A 19,392-nucleotide genomic window follows, 5' to 3' on the forward strand; every position below is an offset into this window, starting at 1 on the left:
TTTGATTTGCACTGTAATTTGCTGCAATTTTGCCCAAATGTGTGATTTCTCACATCATACAGCATGTATGAATGCTTAATTGCACAATTACATCAAAAGCCCCAAATTTTGACATCCAATTTCCTGCAAATTGATCCTGATTGTGACCAATGTCACCCAATTTTGCCAATTTTGCTCAAAAATTGAGCAATTCAACACCTGTACCTGCTCAATTGATGATTGTACTTGCTCAATTGCAAATCCCAAAAAAAATTTGAAGCAGAATACCTTGTAATTTCTGATTTTTTGTTTTTGTTGCAAGAAAAAGGGGTTGATGAATTTGGTGCTGCTGCTGCTGAGAAGGGTGCTGCACGTGTGCTATTGCTGATGCAGAAAGGGGCGCTTCTTGCTGATGTGCCTGCTGCTGTGCAGGTACAGACAATTGAAGGAGCTGCTTCAGTCTCCTTGTTACGCTACACAAAGGAGGATCGCTTTTAAGAAAAAAAACGATGCACATCTTGTAGCGAATCTGCCCACGTGCGAAGAGGAAAAAAAAATGCCGACTCAATGTTGCCGCCGTTCTTCTTCTTCGCTCGCTTGCCTAGTGGCTTTACGCCTTGTAGAAGGTGACGTGGAGCTCAACGCATAGCACGTGTCAAAGAGCGAGAAGCTGCCTGCCAGGGATGCTCGCCTGCCTTCGCCTAGTAGCGCTACGCTTTTTGTGGCCAGGCGCCTTGCTGCAAGCCTACGACTGGCTGTTGGCTACCTGCGCTAGGCAGCCTGAGCTTCTTACTCATCCCAGATTTGCCACCACAGCCTTTGCGCCTGATGTATTGACGCCCACCTCCTAGGACTCAACTCGTCTAACGCCAGCAACAGTTCTACACACGAGCACTGTTGCCGTGTGTTTGGATGGCGACCAGCAGAGAAATTCGAAGGCTGTGTGAAACGAAATCTACTGCAGCAGAGAGATTCGAAGGGCACCGGCTCTGATACCAGTTGAATGGGAGAGAGAATTAGGTTAGAGTTCATGTGTGGGAGACATACACAGAAAAACAAGGGAGAGAGAGAGAGAGAGAGAGTTGTGGGGATAAGTCAACTCATCAAAGATATGAGTGTGTGACTCCCCTATCACACATGTATATTGCACTAGTACACATAGTGCACTTAGTACATTAAAAGTACTAAGTGTACTATGTACTATAACTTATGGGCTTGTACACACTATAAGGGTGGGCATTATGCCTTTACCCCAACATCTTTTACAAATAGTAAAAGTGTCCTATCCCCAATCAAGAATAGGCTTATACCGATGAAACCACTGGATTCCTAAGATCATGTCACACCCCAAAAGAGACAAGACAATGAAATCTCATTGGAATGAGGCCTTTTGAACTACAAAGGCAAATTGATGTGCCTTTTGAGATATGTGGGTGCGAAGACCAGGTGTGAACCCGTCCACATCCAAATGATAAGGCACTAATATACAGCTCATTTTGGTAGCCAACTGGGGAGAGATGGCATCCTCAAAACTACCCATGTCAAATAGGACTACAAATTGGCGGCCCTTGGCAGAGCCATAACCTTGGATAAGGCTTTTCTGTGTGCAACCTGTTGGGTATAAAGTCCCAGTTTCGCCTCCGGACCTTGATCATCGCGTAGCTTTTTTCGAGAGCTTCGCGGCCATATATTTACTTGTACATTTGGCCCCCATTTGGGCCTTGTAACGGCATTCTTTGTATTTGGTCCGCCGGGCGCCCCATAAGTTGGGCGCCCGCCCATATTAGACCTAACCCTAACTTTACTCTTGTATCTCTATAAATACGAGGTCTCCCTTGAGCCTCAATAAGACATCAAGATATTCTTGAGCATTGTGTGAGTTCTCTCTCTCTCTCACTCTTCTCTATCTCCTCTGCACTTCCTTGGCTGCAAGCTCTTGTGTTTGAGTCATTCTCCTCCAACAACTGGTATCAGAGCTATGGAGGGAAGCTGTATGCAGAAGCTATGGAGTTAGAGGTGTCTTCCACCACTTGACTACGGGATTGTCTGCGTTTTTCGCGTCAAACACCTCCCTTCTATCATCAATCTGGTGCGTTTTTTTTTTCTTTCAGAGTGCTGCTCTGTTTTTTTTTTTTACGCAGGAGCCTGTTTTGCGTTTTTCTTGCTCTTCCCCTCTCCTGCGTTTTCTGCTCCACTCTACGCTGCCCTTCTGCTGCGTTTTCCTCTCCCCTGCTGCCCCCTTTGCTGCGTTTCTGCTGCTGTGCTGCTGCAATCAGCAGCGTTTGCTGTTTTTCCTCTCCCTGCTGTACGGCTGCCATCAACAGCTGCCAACGCTGCTGCCAGCAGCCCCACGGCCACCAGCAGCAGCTAGGGCTACAGCCAGCAGCCCCATGGCCACCAGCAAGCAGCCCGGGCTGCAGCAAGCAGCCCGGGCTGCAGCAAGCAGCCCCATGGCCACCAGCCAGCAGCCCGGGCTGCAGCCAGCAGCCCCACGGCCACCAGCCAGCAGCCCGGGCTGCAGCCAGCAGCCCCACGGCCACTAGCAGCAGCCGACGCTGCCTCCAGAAGCCAGGAACTACGAGCAGCCCCAAAGACAACAACATATTGCCCCGGATTCACTTCAGCATCAATATAGAGCTGCCCCGGTCCTCTTTTGCAGTATCTCCGGCTGCCCCTCGGGTTTACATCGACATCCGGTGATTCTCTTCCGCCGTCTTCTTCACTTGAAGTTGTTTCATCAATCTGCGAGCATCCTACTGTCAACCCGTATCTGGTACATAACATCTTGCTATTGCTTACTTTCTGAAGTGTCAGTTTGATAAGTCATGGCGTCTACAAGTGATCTTAAGGGTCTACTAGAGATTAAGAAGTTTGCAGGCACTGGGTTTGATCTTTGGAAGGTGAGGATTCAGAATATCCTCTATCTGCGGGAATGTGATACTGCACTTGAGCAGTTCAAACCCGCTGCTATGACAGATGATGAATGGGGAGTCCTGAACAGAAAGGCCGTTGCCTATCTCCAGATGGCTGTTGCTGATGAGGTTCTTGTTGACCTCAAAGGGCTGACAATAGCCTATGCCGTCTGGGAGAAGCTGAGAAGCACCTATGAGATCACCACGCCAGTGAACCAGGTACATCTCATCAGGAAACTCATGAATATGCAACTTGATGATTCTAAGAATGCAGTAGAGCATATTACTGCTTTCACAGGGGTGCTTAATCAGATGCAGGATTCTGGATTGCCTGCTTTTGATGATAAGTTGAAAGCTATCTTTTTGCTCACTACTTTGCCTGACTCTTGGGAGACACTTGTGGTGTCACTTGGGACAAATCCCAACCTAACTTTTGATGGAGTCAGGGGTGCTATTCTCAATGAAGATATCCGGAGGAAGACCTCAAAGACTAGCGGTTCTGCAAATGTCTCACGAGGGAGGACGACCAAGCGGGGAAATACTACTACCAATTCAAAGGGTAGAAGCAAGAGCAAGGGCCAGCAGTCTGATGTTACATGCTACCAGTGTGGTCGTAAAGGCCACAAGAAGCCAGATTGCAAGTTTTACAAGATGGAGCAAGACCGGAAGAAGAAATCCAATCATTCAAATGACAAAAAGAAGGAAAAAGAGAGTAATTCCAGCAAAGCAGAAGAGTTCGAAAAGGACAAGAGCAAGGCCAATGTGGCCTCTGGTGTTGTCATAGAGGAACTGTCTGACTCAGATGATGTGCTATGTGTTTTTTATGTTAATGCTCTTGATGTTCATAACTTGCATGTCACAGAACCAGATGTTATTCATGCCTTGATGTATGAATCTGATGTGCTTTCACAGACTTGGATTATTGACACGGGTGCCTCTTTTCATGTAACTCCTATCAAGGAGTGTTTTGCAACTTTCACTGCAGGCTCCCGAGGAAAGGTGTTCTTGGGGAATGATCATGCTTGCAATATTGAAGGCATGGGCATCGTGAATTTGACTTTGCAGGATGGTAGTGAGTTTGTGCTGCCAAATGTGAGGTATGTGCCTGGTTTGAAAACCAGTCTCCTGTCTGTGGGCCAGCTTGATGCCTTGGGATACACAGCCATATTTGGAAATGGCACATGGAAATTGACCAAAGGCACAAGGCTGATTACAAAAGGATGCAAGAAAGGAACATTATATAGCCTTCATGGTCAGGCTTTGTCTGGTAAGTTTATTGCTTTTGCAGAGGTACGCTCCCACATGGAGCTTTGGCATAAGAGACTTGGCCACATGAGCCAAAAGGGTCTCTCCATTTTGTCCTCCTTGAACAAGTTTGATGCAAAAGGAAGCAAGCTTGATTTTTGTAATGATTGCTTGTATGGGAAACAGAATAGGAGTTCTTACTCCTCTCGTGCCTCTCGCAAGGCTGAAAAGTTGGACTTGGTCCACTCTGACGTATGCAGCATGCCCATTAAATCTAAAGGTGGTTCAAAGTACTTTGTGTCTTTTGTGGATGATCACTCACGAAAAGTATGGATCACTTTGTTGAAATCTAAGGATGATGCTTTTGCTGCATTTCAAAAGTTTTATGCATTTGTTCATACTCAAACTGGAGTGAAGATTAAATGCTTACGCACTGACAATGGGGGTGAGTTTGTTAGTACTAAATTTCAGAAATTTTGTGATGATAATGGCATTAAGAGGGAACTTCCAGCCCCCTATAGCCCCTCTTCAAATGGTGTGGCTGAAAGGTATAATCGTACACTATGTGAAAGAGTTCGATGCATGCTGTCCACAGCTAATCTCTCTCAGGATTTTTGGGGAGAAGCCTTGAAAACTGCAGTTCATGTTTGCAATCGATCTCCACACACAGCTTTGAAAGGTGGAATCCCTGAGGAGGTTTGGTCTGGCAAACCGTCCTCATATGACCACTTACGCATCTTTGGTTGTGATGCATATGTGCATATCCGCAAGGAAGACCGGAACAAGCTTGATGCTAAGTCCGAGAAGGGCACCTTCGTTGGCTACGGTGATGAAGGTGAGATGGGCTACCGTGTGTGGTTGCCATCAACCAACAAAGTGGTTCGCAGCCGGGATGTTGTATTTTATGAGGCAAAGCTGCTCCGTAATGTTTGTGCCTCTCATGGTGATCAGAAAAAGGTCAAATTTCAGCAAGGGCAGCCACCCATTGATGCTGAAAATGAGCCCCAGGATGCTTCACAAAGGGCTGAACATAATGAGTCCGTGATATTTGAGCCAGAAGAGGTTGGACAGCCGCTTCATGCTCCTGGAGGTGTAGGGCAGCAACCCCTATATGCTGAAAATCAGGCTGTTCGAGAAAACCCGCAGCCTTTTGATGCTGAAATTATGATTCCTCCTGATCTTGACCCCCAACCAGCCAATGATCATTGGGTACGGAGGTCTACTCGTTTTCGGAGGGAACCTCCGCGTTTTGATCCCTCTTTGCAACATGTTTTGCTTACAGATGAGGGTGAGCCTCTTACTTTCAAAGAGGCTAAGTCTTGTGAACTCCGAAACAAGTGGGAGCATGCTATGCAGGAGGAGATTAAGTCTCTACATGCAAATGACACTTGGGACTTGGTTGAGTTGCCCAAAGGAAGGAAGGCTATTCCTAACAAGTGGTTGTACAAAGTCAAGACAGTTGACGGCCAGCCTAAGTATAAAGCCCGCCTTGTTGCTAAGGGCTATGCTCAGAAGGAAGGGATTGATTTTCAGGAGGTCTTCTCTCCTGTGGTCAAAATGACCACCCTTCGTGTTTTGTTTGCTCTCACTGCTGTTTTGGATTTAGAACTGTATCAGATGGATGTAAAGACAGCTTTCTTACATGGTGATTTAGATGAAGAGCTGTATATGAAGCAGCCTGAAGGCTTTGTCATTCCTGGCAAAGAACATCTGGCTTGTAAGCTGAAGCGTAGTCTCTATGGGCTGAAACAAGCCCCGAGGCAGTGGTACAAAAAGTTTGATGCTTTCATGCTTAACCAGAAGTTTAATCGTAGCCATGCAGATCATTGCTTGTATACTAAAACTGATGCAGATGGCAGCCCAGTGATCCTTGTGCTGTATGTTGATGACATGCTCCTTGCCGGGAAGAATAAGAGTGTTTTGGAAGCTCTTAAGGACCAGCTGAAGTCAGCCTTTGCTATGAAGGACTTGGGTTCAGCTGAACATATTTTGGGTCTTCGGATTAGACGGGACAGAGCACAGAAGTTGCTTTTCCTCTCGCAGGAGAAGTATATCCAGAAAGTCCTTAATAGATTTAACATGGCTGATTCTAAGCCTTTGGGTGCTCCATTGCAGCCCTATGTTAAACTATCCAAGGATGATTGCCCAAAAGATGATGATGCAGCCAGTACTATGCGTGGGATCCCTTATGCTTCTGCTTGTGGATCTCTTATGTATGCTATGGTTGCTACACGGCCAGACATTGCTCATTCAGTGGGAGTAGTCAGTCGTTTTATGTCCAACCCGGGCAAAGCACATTGGGATGCTATAAAGTCTATTTTGAGGTACTTGAAGGGGACACAGAAGAAATGCCTTATGTATGGTAAAGGTCCACTTGAGGTGCAGGGTTATTGTGATTCAGACATGGCAGGTGATTCTGATACCCGCAAGTCTACTAGTGGGTACATCTATACTCTTGCAGGTGGTGCTGTTTCTTGGTGCTCTAGACTCCAGAGGATAGTAGCACTTTCTACTACTGAGGCCGAGTACATCTCCGTCACAGAGGCTTCTAAGGAGGCCATTTGGTTAGCACGCCTTGTCACAGAGTTTGGATTGCCAGAGAGGGCTCCGGTCCTTGGTTGTGATAGCCAGAGTGCCATATACCTGGCTAAGAATGCCATGTTTCATGCTCGTACCAAACACATTGATGTACGGTACCACTTCATCAGACAGGTGCTAGATGATGGTTTGGTCAGTTTGGTCAAGATTGGCACTCATGAGAACCCTGCAGATGCTCTCACCAAAAGTTTGCCAAAAGCACAGCTTGATATGTGTCTACAGCGGGTGGGAGTTACATAGCTTCACTTAGAGGAGCTTCACTGGCCCTTTAAGTGGGAGGTTGTTGGGTATAAAGTCCCAGTTTCGCCTCCGGACCTTGATCATCGCGTAGCTCTTTTCGAGAGCTTCGCGGCCATATATTTACTTGTACATTTGGCCCCCATTTGGGCCTTGTAACGGCATTCTTTGTATTTGGTCCGCCCGGCGCCCCATAAGTTGGGCGCCCGCCCATATTAGACCTAACCCTAACTTTACCCTTGTATCTCTATAAATACGAGGTCTCCCTTGAGCCTCAATAAGACATCAAGATATTCTTGAGCATTGTGTGAGTTCTCTCTCTCTCTCACTCTTCTCTATCTCCTCTGCACTTCCTTGGCTGCAAGCTCTTGTGTTTGAGTCATTCTCCTCCAACACAACCTTGCTCTCACCCTCCTGCTTAGCATCAAATACAACAGATGGCATAGGATGCATAGAAGGTAAAAGCTGAACTGCGTTTGTGGTAGTAGGCGGGGCTGGAGGAGCAAGAGATACTATGGCACCTGTGGAAGAAGGTGTTTTGGAAGCTTGCTCTGTTTGCCATTTCTAGCAATCCTTCTTACCATGCCCAATGGTATGACAGAAAAAACTTCTGTTCTCTAATTGGTACTTCCTTTGCTCCTCTGGACGAAGATAGCCTCCAGTGATGCCTGCTTTAGCCTTTTTCTCAGGGGTTTTCTTAGGCTTGGATTCCTTATCCTTCTTACCTCCTGAACTAGAGTTAGAATTGTCGTCCTTCTTAGCATCTTTAGAAGATGCATTACCTTTCCCCGACTGCTCAGCAAATTGCTGCTGCTGGGATTTGGTACTAGATTGCGGTTGCTTAGGGTTGCCTCTGTTCATCTTAATTTCTTCATTTTGAGCCAGAGTCAAAGCTCAATCATATGTGCTGGGTTCAAAGTTGCGAACTATGAACCGGATTTGAACCGAAAGTAGCAAGATGTCACCCGCCAAGATCTTCTCACGAACAAAGTGATACTGTATCTCTATATGCTTGGTCTGGGCATGGAAAACCGGGTTCCGAGCAATAGCTATACAACTCTGGTTATCACACTGGATGACTGTGGGCTCCCTCTGTGGAAACCCCATCTCGCCTAGCAGCCTCCGCAGCCATACAACCTCACAAGCAGCACCACAAGCAGCCCGATACTCTGTCTCTGTCGAAGAAAGGGCAATAGTTGGCTGCTTCTTGCTGCTCCAAGAAACTGCTCCTGAGCCGAGGGTAAAAGTGTATCCTGAAGTAGACCTTCTCGTGTCTGGATCTCCTCCCCAATCTGAGTCACTCCAACCTTGGAGCTTGACTCCATTCCCTCCTATGTAAAAGAGTCCCAGATCCTTCGTACTCTGCAGATACCGCAAGATCCGCAATCCTGCGTCCCAATGAGTCTTCAATGGCGTCTGCATAAAAGAGCTCAATAGCCCCACGGAGAAGCTCAAGTCCAATCTGGTGTTCAGCAACCAGATCAATGAACCAACCAACTTCCGGTACTGCGAGGCATCAACTGGCTCACAAGGATCTGTAACGGTTAACTTTGTGTTCGGGTCCATCGGCGAAGTAATAGGCTTGCAGTTCTCCATCCCAAAGGCCTCAATGCCAGATCTCCAATCCCAAGAAGAAGTGGAGTAAGCCTAAGTCGGTCATCTCAAACTCCTTTGACAAGGCAGCCTTCGTCACTCCAAATGTGCTCCACATGACCGCTTGTGAGAATGAGATCATCCACATAAAGGATGATAAGTGTGACCATGCCGCGTTCCCGAAAGAGATACAGGTTCGGATCTGCAACCGATCTCTGAAATCCAGTCCGAATAAAGAAGGAATCAATCTTCTGATTCCAAGCCCTGGGAGCCTGCTTAAGACCATACAAGGTCTTACGTAACCTGTAAACCATCCCTTCCGATCCTGGAACAATAAAGCCTGGAGGCTGCTCAACGTACACCTCCTCCTGCAGGTCACCATTAAGGAACGCCGATTTTACATCCATCTGATATACGGGCCACCTCTGAGAAGAAGCAAGGGCAAGAACGGTCCGAATCGTGGTCATCCGTGCTGTCGGTGCAAAGGTATCCTCATAGTCGATGCCTGGCCGCCGCTGAGCATAACCCTTAGCCACGAGCCTAGCTTTGTGTTTGTCCACCGACCCATCAGCCGCGTACTTGGTCTTAAAGACCCATTTGACACCAATGACCGACCGCTTCGACGGCCTCGGTACCAACTCCCAAGTGTTGTTCTTCTCGATGGCATCAAGTTCCACTTGCATGGCTTCCCTCCAAGTATCCTGTGAAAGGGCTTCCTTTACGAAAGTGGGCTCTTTATCCCGCATGATACGAGACATCAGAGCATAGTTCACCTGAAGAAGCTCCGCCGTGTTGCTTTTATCTCGGACTCGATGTGATCTTCGAGGGCCGTCCTCTGTGGTCCACTCGGAGAGTAGCTCCGTGACACCTGACTCCCGAAGGGTGTCCAACAACCACCTAGGTACTCGAACAGATCGTGGAGCCTCCTGTGATCGCGGGGGCTCAACTCCAGCTGCGGGCTCAACCTCCTGTGATGACTGAGGTGGATCAACTGGAGTGTTAGACTGGGAATCATCATCAGACTCCTCTGGATCTCCAAGAATTGGCGGCTCCTCGACAGTGGATGCTGGAACATGCTCGTCAAAGACCACATCCCGGCTGACAACAATCTCGTTCCTCTCTGGATCATACAACCTGTATCCCTTGGAAAGAGAGTTATACCCCACAAATACCAACTTGCGGGACTTGGAGTCAAGCTTCCCCCTCTGCTTCTTCGGAATATGTACATACGCGTCACTCCCAAAGACACGGAAGTGCGAGACATCGGGTTTCCTGCCAAAATATGCCTCAAATGGAGTCATATGGGGTACAGAAGTCGTCGGAGAGCGGTTAATGGTATGGACAGCTATTGCCACAGCCTCACCCCAAAGTGGACGAGGAAGATCACGATGCTCCAGCATGGTCCTCGCCATCTCCACCACAGTCCTATTCTTACGTTCAACAACTCCATTCTCCGAAGGCGATCCAGTATTGGCCAATTCCCTCTTGATGCCATGATCTGCACAAAACCGGAAAAATACAGTCGAGGAGAATTCACCTCCTTTGTCAGCCCTGAGAGTCTTGACCTGAAATCCAGACTCTTTCTCCACCATCACGTGCCAATCCTTGAACTGAGCAAAAGCCTGGTCCTTCTGTGAAAGAAAGTAGACCCACGTGAATCTGGTACAATCATCAACAAGCAGCATGAAGTAGAGAGATCCTCCCAAGGATGGTATCTGCTGTGGTCCACACAAGTCAGTGTGAATCAACTCCAATGGTTTCGAAGCCCGCCTGGAAGCCTGCTTCGGAAAGGATTCCCTGTGCTGCTTACCACGTATGCAACAACTGCAGCGTCCTTGCCTACTACCAACATCTGGCAAGCCAACCACCATCTGGTCCCGGAAGGCGCGCCGCAAAGCATCCACATTTAAGTGGCCAAAACGAAAGTGCCACAAATCTCCGACCTGGGAGCCTGTCAAAGAGGAGAGTGCAGAGAGCTTGTAGATGCCATTCTCCACACCGCCTTCCCAAACAACTTTGCCTGTCTCACGGTCCCTTAGAGCAACGGAATGCTCCTCAAATTCCACCCGAAAGCCAGTCTTGCATACCTCATGCACTGACAGAAGATGAAAACCTAGAGCAGGGACATAAAGAACACGGGAAGCATGCTTGCCCCCCTTGCCGTCGGGAATAATCTCCATCCGGCCCTCACTATGTATCGGAATAGTGGAGTTATCGCCAATAAAAATACGACCTAACTGCCGTTTCAGATCCAGGAAGAAGTCACGAGATGGAGTCATGTGCCTGGAAGCACCACTGTCGAGAATCCATTCCCGGGTATCCTTTGCGGTGAAGCCAACTGCCTCCTCGCTCGAAGATGATGAAGCATCGGAGTCCACCATCTCCAAGTGCACAAATGCCGGAGTCTTCGCAGCTGAGGCTGAGGAATCAGCACTCTTCCCTGTCCGCTTGGGGCACTTCCTCCAGTAGTGGCCTTTCTCGCCACAATCATTACACGATCTTTCGGCCTTCAGCTTCTCTCGTTCTGGATCAGGCTTCTTCTCGGAAGACTTCTCCGGTGAAGCCTTCCCTTTGCCCTTGTTGGTATTACGGCCTTTCGACCGTTGGCCAGTTAAGGCCTCCGAACCTCCGCCGTGGATCAATGAGGAATAGAAAGCAGAATACTGACCAGGCAAGTGGGAAAGTAACGTGATGGCCATATCTTCTGATGATATCTCTTTCCCAGCTTGAAGGACTTCCTGCTGAAGGCCCTGCAGCTTGTTAATGTGTTCCCGCATCGTCGAAGACTTTGCAGGGTTGATAACCCGCATCTGCACTTCCAAGGATATCCGCTTCATGGGTGACACCCTGTTGTACAAAGAAGCCAAGTGCTCCCATATGCCTCTCGCCAGCGTCATGTGCTTCACATGGTTAATCACCTGTGGTGTGCAATTGAGGAATATAAACGACCGGACCCTGGCGTTGACACGGTCCCACATGTGTGCCTGTGCCTCTCGGTCCTTCCTCGTCGATAATAACTCCCCTTCCTCAGCTTCCGGCCGTGGCACCCCTATGATAATAAAATCAGCAAGATCATATGACTCCAAAACTGACTCCATCATGACCTTCCAGATGCCATAATTGGACCCGTCCAACTGACGATCCACTGGGAACGTGGGGAGAGTCAGAATCTTCACGTGCTTCTAGGCCATCTCTAGTAAATCTGCCATCTCGGAGAGTAACCTGAAAGGGTGGGTGGGTGGGAAAAAATCTGAAAATCAGAAAATATGCAAGTGGCTGTCCAGCCCCTTTGCCCGCCTTCCTCTTGCACCTTCTCTTCCCGTTCAGCCCGGAACAGTCCACCGATCAGCAACCTGTTGCTCCCCCTCTTGCTCAGAAAAACGCCCAAGATCTCCTAGAGCCTAGGGCTCTGATACCATGTCAGAATATGCAGCGGAAATGACAACCAAACTTGGGTAGACAAGAGCAAGTAGACTGCAGAAAATAATCAGCACAAGAAACACAGAGAGATAGGTGTGTAAACTCTTCTCTATACACAAGATCCCGAAAAACTGAATGAGAAAGTGGTGGGGGCTGAGGGGCAATATATACATCTCCATGTGAGCAGTCGGCCAGCCTCAGATGGTGCCCACGACTGAGAAAAAATGTCCACGACTGCTGAAAATAGCAGTCGGCCAGCTACAGATGCCTACGCCTAGTCAGAACAAGTCGACCAGCACTCCTACAGCCCACGACTGATGTAGATCCAGTCGGCCAGCTTCAGAGTGCTCCTGGCATCACCTGGCAGCCCTCCAACCACTAGGAAAAAATGGAAAAAATAGGGAAAAAATACGGGGAGTGTGGAAAAATGATATACGGGCGGGCACACCCACAACAGAGGCCCTGGTGTATACAAATAGACAGGAGATGACTTCTAACAGCCTAAAATGGGCTCAAAGGGACAATTTTACAGGTGAAAAAGTACAAAACCGACAACAAAAATGTTTTGTCTTCTTAAAATATTCAGCAACTGTAATATAGCCCCCACTTCTTGCCTCATTCCTTATTCGCTTTCCTTCCCCTTAGCAATTTTCTCCTATTGGAGTAGCCACAGGAGGGGCCCCAAAACTTCAGTAACAAGTTTCTCTTCCATCTTCAGCCAGTGTTTGCTTGCAAAAAGGTTCTCATGCAACATGGGTTTGTCAAGAAGATTTGGTGTTGTGCAGAAGTTAATCATGAGCCAGTGTAACTTGGTTGAACACAATGCTAATCAATCCACTTAAATACACTAAGATTTGATGGACACTTGCTCAAATACAAGAAGTAAATTGCTGAATTGACAAGAGACACACAATGAGCCAGAACGGCCGACCCCTCTCTCAAATAAAGTATATTGATCTTGGGAGAATTAAGTACATAGTGTCTGTCACCAATTGGCCGACCATTTGGTCCATCTCCAGATTTTGTGTCTCGTTCACTTGAGGCCAGGCCAGTGTCTCATGTGAAGAGGCCAGTATTTTGCTGACATGGACGGGAGCCAGACTGGTGCCACCCGTGTGTTAGCAGGATGGTGTCGTATGGACGGGAGCCAAACTGGTGCCACCCGTGTATGACCTGGACTGTGTTCGACCCATGGGATTGTCACGCCATGGAAGAGCCAGTATTCGTGCCGTGTTTTGCCTATGGGACTGTCACACCATAGGGAGACTCGTGCCTGGAACTGTGTCTTACCTATGGGACTGTCACTCCATAGGAAGACCAGGTTTTTATGTTTTACGTCGTGCCAGTTTTGTGCCGACAGATATTTTGTACTTGTTCCATGAACGAGAGATATGTCCATGTTACTATTTGCACATGCACACATGTTTTGCATGTTTGAAACTGTTTTCGCATGACATGTATTTGTGTGTTTGCCTGCTTGACGTGTTACTTACTAAGCGGGGACGCCTGCCAGTGAGTCGTGAAGTCTGCTCTGTATTCTGACGAGTTTTGGTGCATGTGAACAGGTGGTAAGTATATCGCACATGTTGTTTTAATGTTTCATATTCTAACCTTTTATTTTATAAGGTTTAATGTTCACACACACTTAAAAGTGGGCACCCACTTAGGGGCCAAGGTGGGGAGCCCCACTTAAGTGAGTGTGGGGGTGGGCATGGTCACCTACCCACACTAATCACCCACATGCAAGCGTGGAAATCACTAAGGCTGAACTCCACCTTAATTTTTTATAAAAAAAAGGCTTTCTCCTTAGCGTGGACATCACCACCCGGCGAATCGCTTCTACCTTGCGGTTGTTCTCTAACCGGCGACCATCTCTCTCTTGCGCTTGTTTTTCCCAGGCGGCTGGCTGCCCTATCAACTGCACTACAGGCTGCCGTGCTGCGCTTGTGTTACCTACAGGCAGCCCCTCTACCTTCAGCCGCCAGACAGCTGAGGCTGTGCGCCTCCAGACAGGCAGCCCTAAAGGCTGCGCAGCCTGCCACAGCAGGTGGCTGTGCGCCAGTTTTCCAGCCAGCAGACCCTCAGGCGATCGTGTGCGTGCACCATCAGGCCATCTTCTCGCAGGCTGCAGCCGAGTAGCTGTGCACAGCAGCCACGTGCCTCTTCTATACTCGGCGGTTTCTTCTCTCTCTCACGCGGCTGTGCCTACAGCAGGAGGCTATTTTCAGTTGGCAACTACACAATCCTCTCCTTTCGTTTGTGTACTTCACCCGACAGCTGCATCACTAGGCGGCTGTAGCAAGACAAACTCCTCCACAAGAAGGCAGGCTTTGTCCAGCACAACCGGTGGTTGCACTTCCTTTCCATAGGCGGTGTTTTCTTTCTTCAAGTGGCTTCATCTCGGTGTCTCTTTTATGTAACTGTACACATGGGTATTCAGCCATCCACAAGTAAGTGAATTTCAGATTTAAGTAAAGTATTTTGTGTTTAAATCTGATAAGGGATTCCCGACTTCCTATACGGCCAACACCCGTTTGGTGCTGGGTTGTCCAAGCTCTATTGGAGAACCTCGGTCCAAAGGTGCTGAGATCGGGAGAGCCAGGCGTTAGTACGAGAGCACCTGTTTGTGCGTGGTCTCGGAACACCAGTGAGGCGCTCTCCGCGGAGTCCAGTGAAAGCACAGGACCGTAGAGATTGGACCACGCTACTGGTCGTTCTGCTTCAAGTATCTTCTTCGAACATCGACTTCGAGCATATTTGTTTGGTACTGTTTTCATATGTACATGGACATCATCTGGTTCTTGGAACCCATGGAGCATTGTATTTATTAAATACTCCCAATAAATATATCATATATTGAGGGGGGGTCGGCCCGTTCCGGCCCCAATGCTGGTGTCCATCTTTCCATTTCATTTCATTTCAATTTCAAGTTGTATTAAGTTGTCCATTTCAATATGTGGTTTTAAAGTTGTGCTATTAAGTGTGTGGGTGTCCAACGGAGTCTTCCAACTTGACAGGATCGGTTTCAGTGTCATGGGCATTTCTGACCAGATTTCCATACCAATGCATATGAATACAGTATTGCAAACAAGTGGTTGTCGTTGTAGACTTGCAATCCACACTACCCTCTCAAGTGCCCATGTTCCCTACCTTCTGCTCTCTATTGTTCCACCAACACATGGTAGCAACAATCTGCAAGAGAGCACGGAGGACAAGAGAACACTACACAGGATATGTGATCTTGTAATCCGGTTCCTCCCTCTTGCTACTTGCTTCCAGATTTAAGCGTAAAAGCTTACCAATAGCAAGTAGAGTCGATGACAGCGGAAGTCTTCGCGATGGAAGTCCTTGGAGTGTTGAGATCTTCGATTTGTCGCCTTTCTTCGCGACAAAAGTCTTCAAGAGGATGAAGGGAACCTTGGGAAAGCTTCCCCTATGGTTCAACTTGAGAAAGGAGGGCTGAAATTAGGGTTTTCAACAAAAAGACCAAAAATTACAGTAATAAAGAGAGCTGTTTTGCTGAATTTCAGTCATTAGGACTGTGTAGGAGAGTGATTAGCATCCGGGATCACTCTTGGAAGCTTGAAAATCACCTTAGCAAGCTTGGAAATGGTGTTGGGAAGGAGAATGTGCAGAAAATGTAGCCCAACAGCCCTCATGAAGGAGGCGCCAACCTCTAGAGAGAGGAGGAGAGAGGTGGTGAGTTGTCCAGTCTAGGTGGCAGGCAGGTGCTTTGTGGAGCAAGCTAGAGTGGACAAATGGCTGGTTACTCCCTTTGTACAAAGGGGATAAGGTGTGGGCAGTGGACATTGGGTTATGTCCACCTCGGAACATCAGTGTGTGTGAACACCGAGCTGGTCATAATTTATAAGTGAGTTTTGGTCGCCCAAAACTTAATGAAGTGTGTACGCACTCACTTAAAAATTAGTGCTAACTCCTAAGGCTAGGTTTATGACCAATACTTACCACATGTCACATGCCACATAACCATGTCAGCAGACAGTTTCACACGCACGGTTCGTGGGCGGGCATCCTCTTACCCAGAACTACACATTGGTCAAGCAAGCATGAAAACAACATGCAATTTCAATTGCAAGCAAGCACATAAAGATGCTATGCAATGCATCATTGGTATGGACAATCCCCGTTCATGAGACTATACCAAAATAGACATGCTCCAAGCAAGTACACGAGGTACCAGACCCAATGGAACACCAATCCACCAAGCATTTCCGGGCATGTACACGGAGGCACAAGTCCCAACAGAAAGCCAAGTCCACAGTATCACATGAGTGGCATCAATCCCCGGCATATACAACTGCCATGGACACCAGTCCAATGTACATACATGATAAGAAAGCACGGGTGGACCAATTGGGTGGCCAAATGGTGACAGCCAGTTTCTTGGACAATGGGCATATGGTTTTTCCGTTTCGCCTTTATCTTCAATGTAATGTTTGGCCCTACTCAAGTGTGGCAAACGATGCCTAGTCTTTGCCTTGTGTAATAAGTATGGCAAAATGAAGCTAATAGTTCAAAATAGAGGGATCCACATACCTCCTCACCTTACCTCCCCACCATGGCAGCCAAAGCGATGGTTGTATCAAAGGCAAGAAACATAGGTAGACATAAAGGAGGTTCTTGTGCCAAGATGCTAAGTAGCTTCAAAGAATGGTGTATGCAAGAGACAAATAAGTACTTTGCCTAACTAAGCAATGACACTAAAGGCCAGGCCAAAAAAAAAAAAAGAGTAACCCTAAAGAAATGCTTACTTGTAAGTCTCGGGTTGTGAAACATCCTACTTCTCCATTGCCGGATAGCTTCAACTCCACAGCCTTTACAAAGGAGAGAAAGCAAGTACAACATGATGTGTCAAGCATATACCATGAATTTGCTGTCCCTTATTACAACCAAAAAAAAAACTTCCTACCAGGTTTCAAGCACAACATCTTTTCAAAGACAATGCTTTTAGTTTCAAATCCCAAAAGCGTGCACCATCTTGAAAAAAGGATTGAAGACTGACCCTTAAGACTCGCAAATGATATCAAAATAAGCATACACCAAACACATCACCTAGTGCTGTATAACCCTACTGGTCAAAGATGAAAAACACCTAGTTTGGTCAATTTTCTTCACTACAAGAGACAATGTCAAGTACCCTTTCTGCTTCACTTATTTGGCAGACTAGGCATTCCTCCATGGGGGAACACAAAGAACACAGTTTGCCTCCGGCAGCCAGTTGGAACCCATGGTCAAACGCCATCTACACATGCTATTTAGAGAGTCGTGCTATAGCCCCCGCACACACAAGTTATCTACCTTCACTACACTTAACACCCTTACGCTTTATATACATTGTATTTAGTGAATAAGAATATGCCAAATAAAGCAAATAGGTGATTTATCACAAATTCATGCTAGATAAAGCATTCTAAATAAAGCCTTGCTCTAGTAAAACTATTTTTCTAAAATATCAATGAATCATTTTTGTTCTAGCTAGATTTGTTCTTGGGTACATATTAGCATGAAAATTTACATCCATCTATTGTATTATTTACATCAATAATACAATATTGTTCTAGGGCACTTTGAGTTTAGGTTTTGTGCTGTAGCATTTTGTGATTCTTGTTATGTGAACAGCGCATGTTGTATCTTCTTACAACTAGGACTCCCATTATGAAGTAAAGGAGGTGGCAGAGCACAATGCCCGAAGCATGTGAATTTGGAAGGGGTCTTGTACAGAACTCCTAATGGATGGCTGAGGCTACTGAGGACCAGAATATTACGGCGGTGAATTCAAATTTGGTCCCAAAATCACCAACCTTTCACGAAACTAGAAAGTATCATGACGAAAAGATCTTAGATGCCTTTTGGCAATAAATTGGAAAGAGTGTGGGTATCACCAAACAAGACACCATAGCGTGTTCTTTGGTTTTATTAGCAAGCACCAAACAAAAACCATGAATGTGTATCATTCCAAGCTACTAAACCCTGAAGCTGAGGCAGCTTGACGATAGAAAAACAAAAAAATCTAAACTGCATAGTATGGCTCCTCAGTTCACAGTTCCAAGAATCAATTCTGTAGCGGGAAATTTGGAGTATTGTGAAATTTGCGGCAAACCTGGTCAGGAAATCCCTGCTGCTTGAGCCAGGCGGTGAGCTCTTGCAGCTGGGCGTCTCGTTGGGCGTCCTGGGACCAGTTGAGAGAAGCCGAGGGGGCAGCAACGGGCCTTAGCCTTGAGCGAGAGGCAATGGCAGGCAATGTCGGATTCGCAAACGCCCATTGCTTTGGCAGACAAGGACTACGTGCCGCCTTGTTGCTCGTTGTAATGGAAATCGCTACGGTGCAAGGTGCGCTACCAAGTGCGCGTGCAACCATAGCCATTTGGAAGCGCTCACCAAAACATACACAAGTTTGCTCTCTTGTGATCCTTTTTTAGGCCGATGCTCTCGTGGCCTAATCTCCTATTCACACAATTTGTTTTTTCTTTTTTTTATCAAAAGTTATATATATATATATATATATATATATATATATATATATATATTGACTGAAATTCTTTACATCAAAGTAAGTGGAGCATCTAACATCAAAATACCAAAGCCTTACATCAGTTTTAGTCGAACCCTGTTCAGAAGATCATTAATCAATATCCATCTCTCATCCTCAAACACAAAGGAGGATTTCTCCCATGAAATCTGATACCCAAGCTGAATGCAAGCTTCCATTAAACTTTATGTTGTGCACCATTTAGGTGATTGCTGCTCCAAAACCTCCCCTTTTTGACCAAACTTTGACCACTAGTGTGGTACCCAGAGGGTTCTCAATGAATGCTACAAAATTGTAATCCATTTGTTTAACTTTCTTGTACCACCTTTTAGTTCTTGGCCCATATTTCACTGGTCTTGTCCTTGTCTTGGGCTATGTACAAACCTGAATATACCAACACAACAAAAATAGTTAGGCTCAGCCTAGTATGCCTACAAGTATCCCCTTTCATAGGTGAAATCAAGCGGTAATTGCCTACAGATTCTGTATCATTTGCACCATCACAACCTTGTTCAACTTATTTACCAAATGAATAGACCAACACATATATACACACTTATATATCAATCTTGTTGTGTCCAAGCCTATATTTTCAGCTTTTTGAAAAATAATGTAATTTCTAGTGTTCCAAATTTCCCATAGACAACAAAATCTTATAATGTTAAACAGAGAATCAGTATATTCCTCATTAACAATCCATTTGCCAAGTAGCCAATCCTCCCAAGATCCATGTATCCCAATGCAACTATACACCCATCTGCACCTCTAATAGTTAGACAGTCCCAAAATGCATGTTTTCCATCTTCAATAGCAATTCTACATCTAGGACAGCATCCACTAGTGAAGTTCTTATGTATT

At 46.6% G+C, this 19,392-nt stretch overlaps 1 protein-coding gene across 1 annotated transcript in view; it reads right to left on the minus strand.

Annotated features, from left to right (window-relative positions):
• LOC147626793 (fructose-bisphosphate aldolase-lysine N-methyltransferase, chloroplastic-like) overlaps positions 1-18,408 on the minus strand; it is a 142,871-nt gene extending 124,463 nt beyond the window's left edge. Inside the window, exons 1-2 of the mRNA XM_086815345.1 lie at positions 18,106-18,408; positions 16,757-16,819 (exon numbers count right to left, since the gene is read on the minus strand). Coding sequence (XP_086671471.1) covers positions 16,757-16,819; positions 18,106-18,369 — 327 coding nt within the window. The 5' untranslated portion in view covers positions 18,370-18,408. The remainder of the gene's footprint in view (positions 1-16,756; positions 16,820-18,105) is intronic.
• Positions 18,409-19,392: the final 984 nt, after the last annotated feature.

The sequence above is a fragment of the Cibotium barometz genome, chromosome 21 (assembly GCF_041138505.1).
Source record: "Cibotium barometz isolate CiBa-2024 chromosome 21, ASM4113850v1, whole genome shotgun sequence".
Taxonomy (NCBI): Eukaryota; Viridiplantae; Streptophyta; class Polypodiopsida; order Cyatheales; family Cibotiaceae; genus Cibotium; species Cibotium barometz.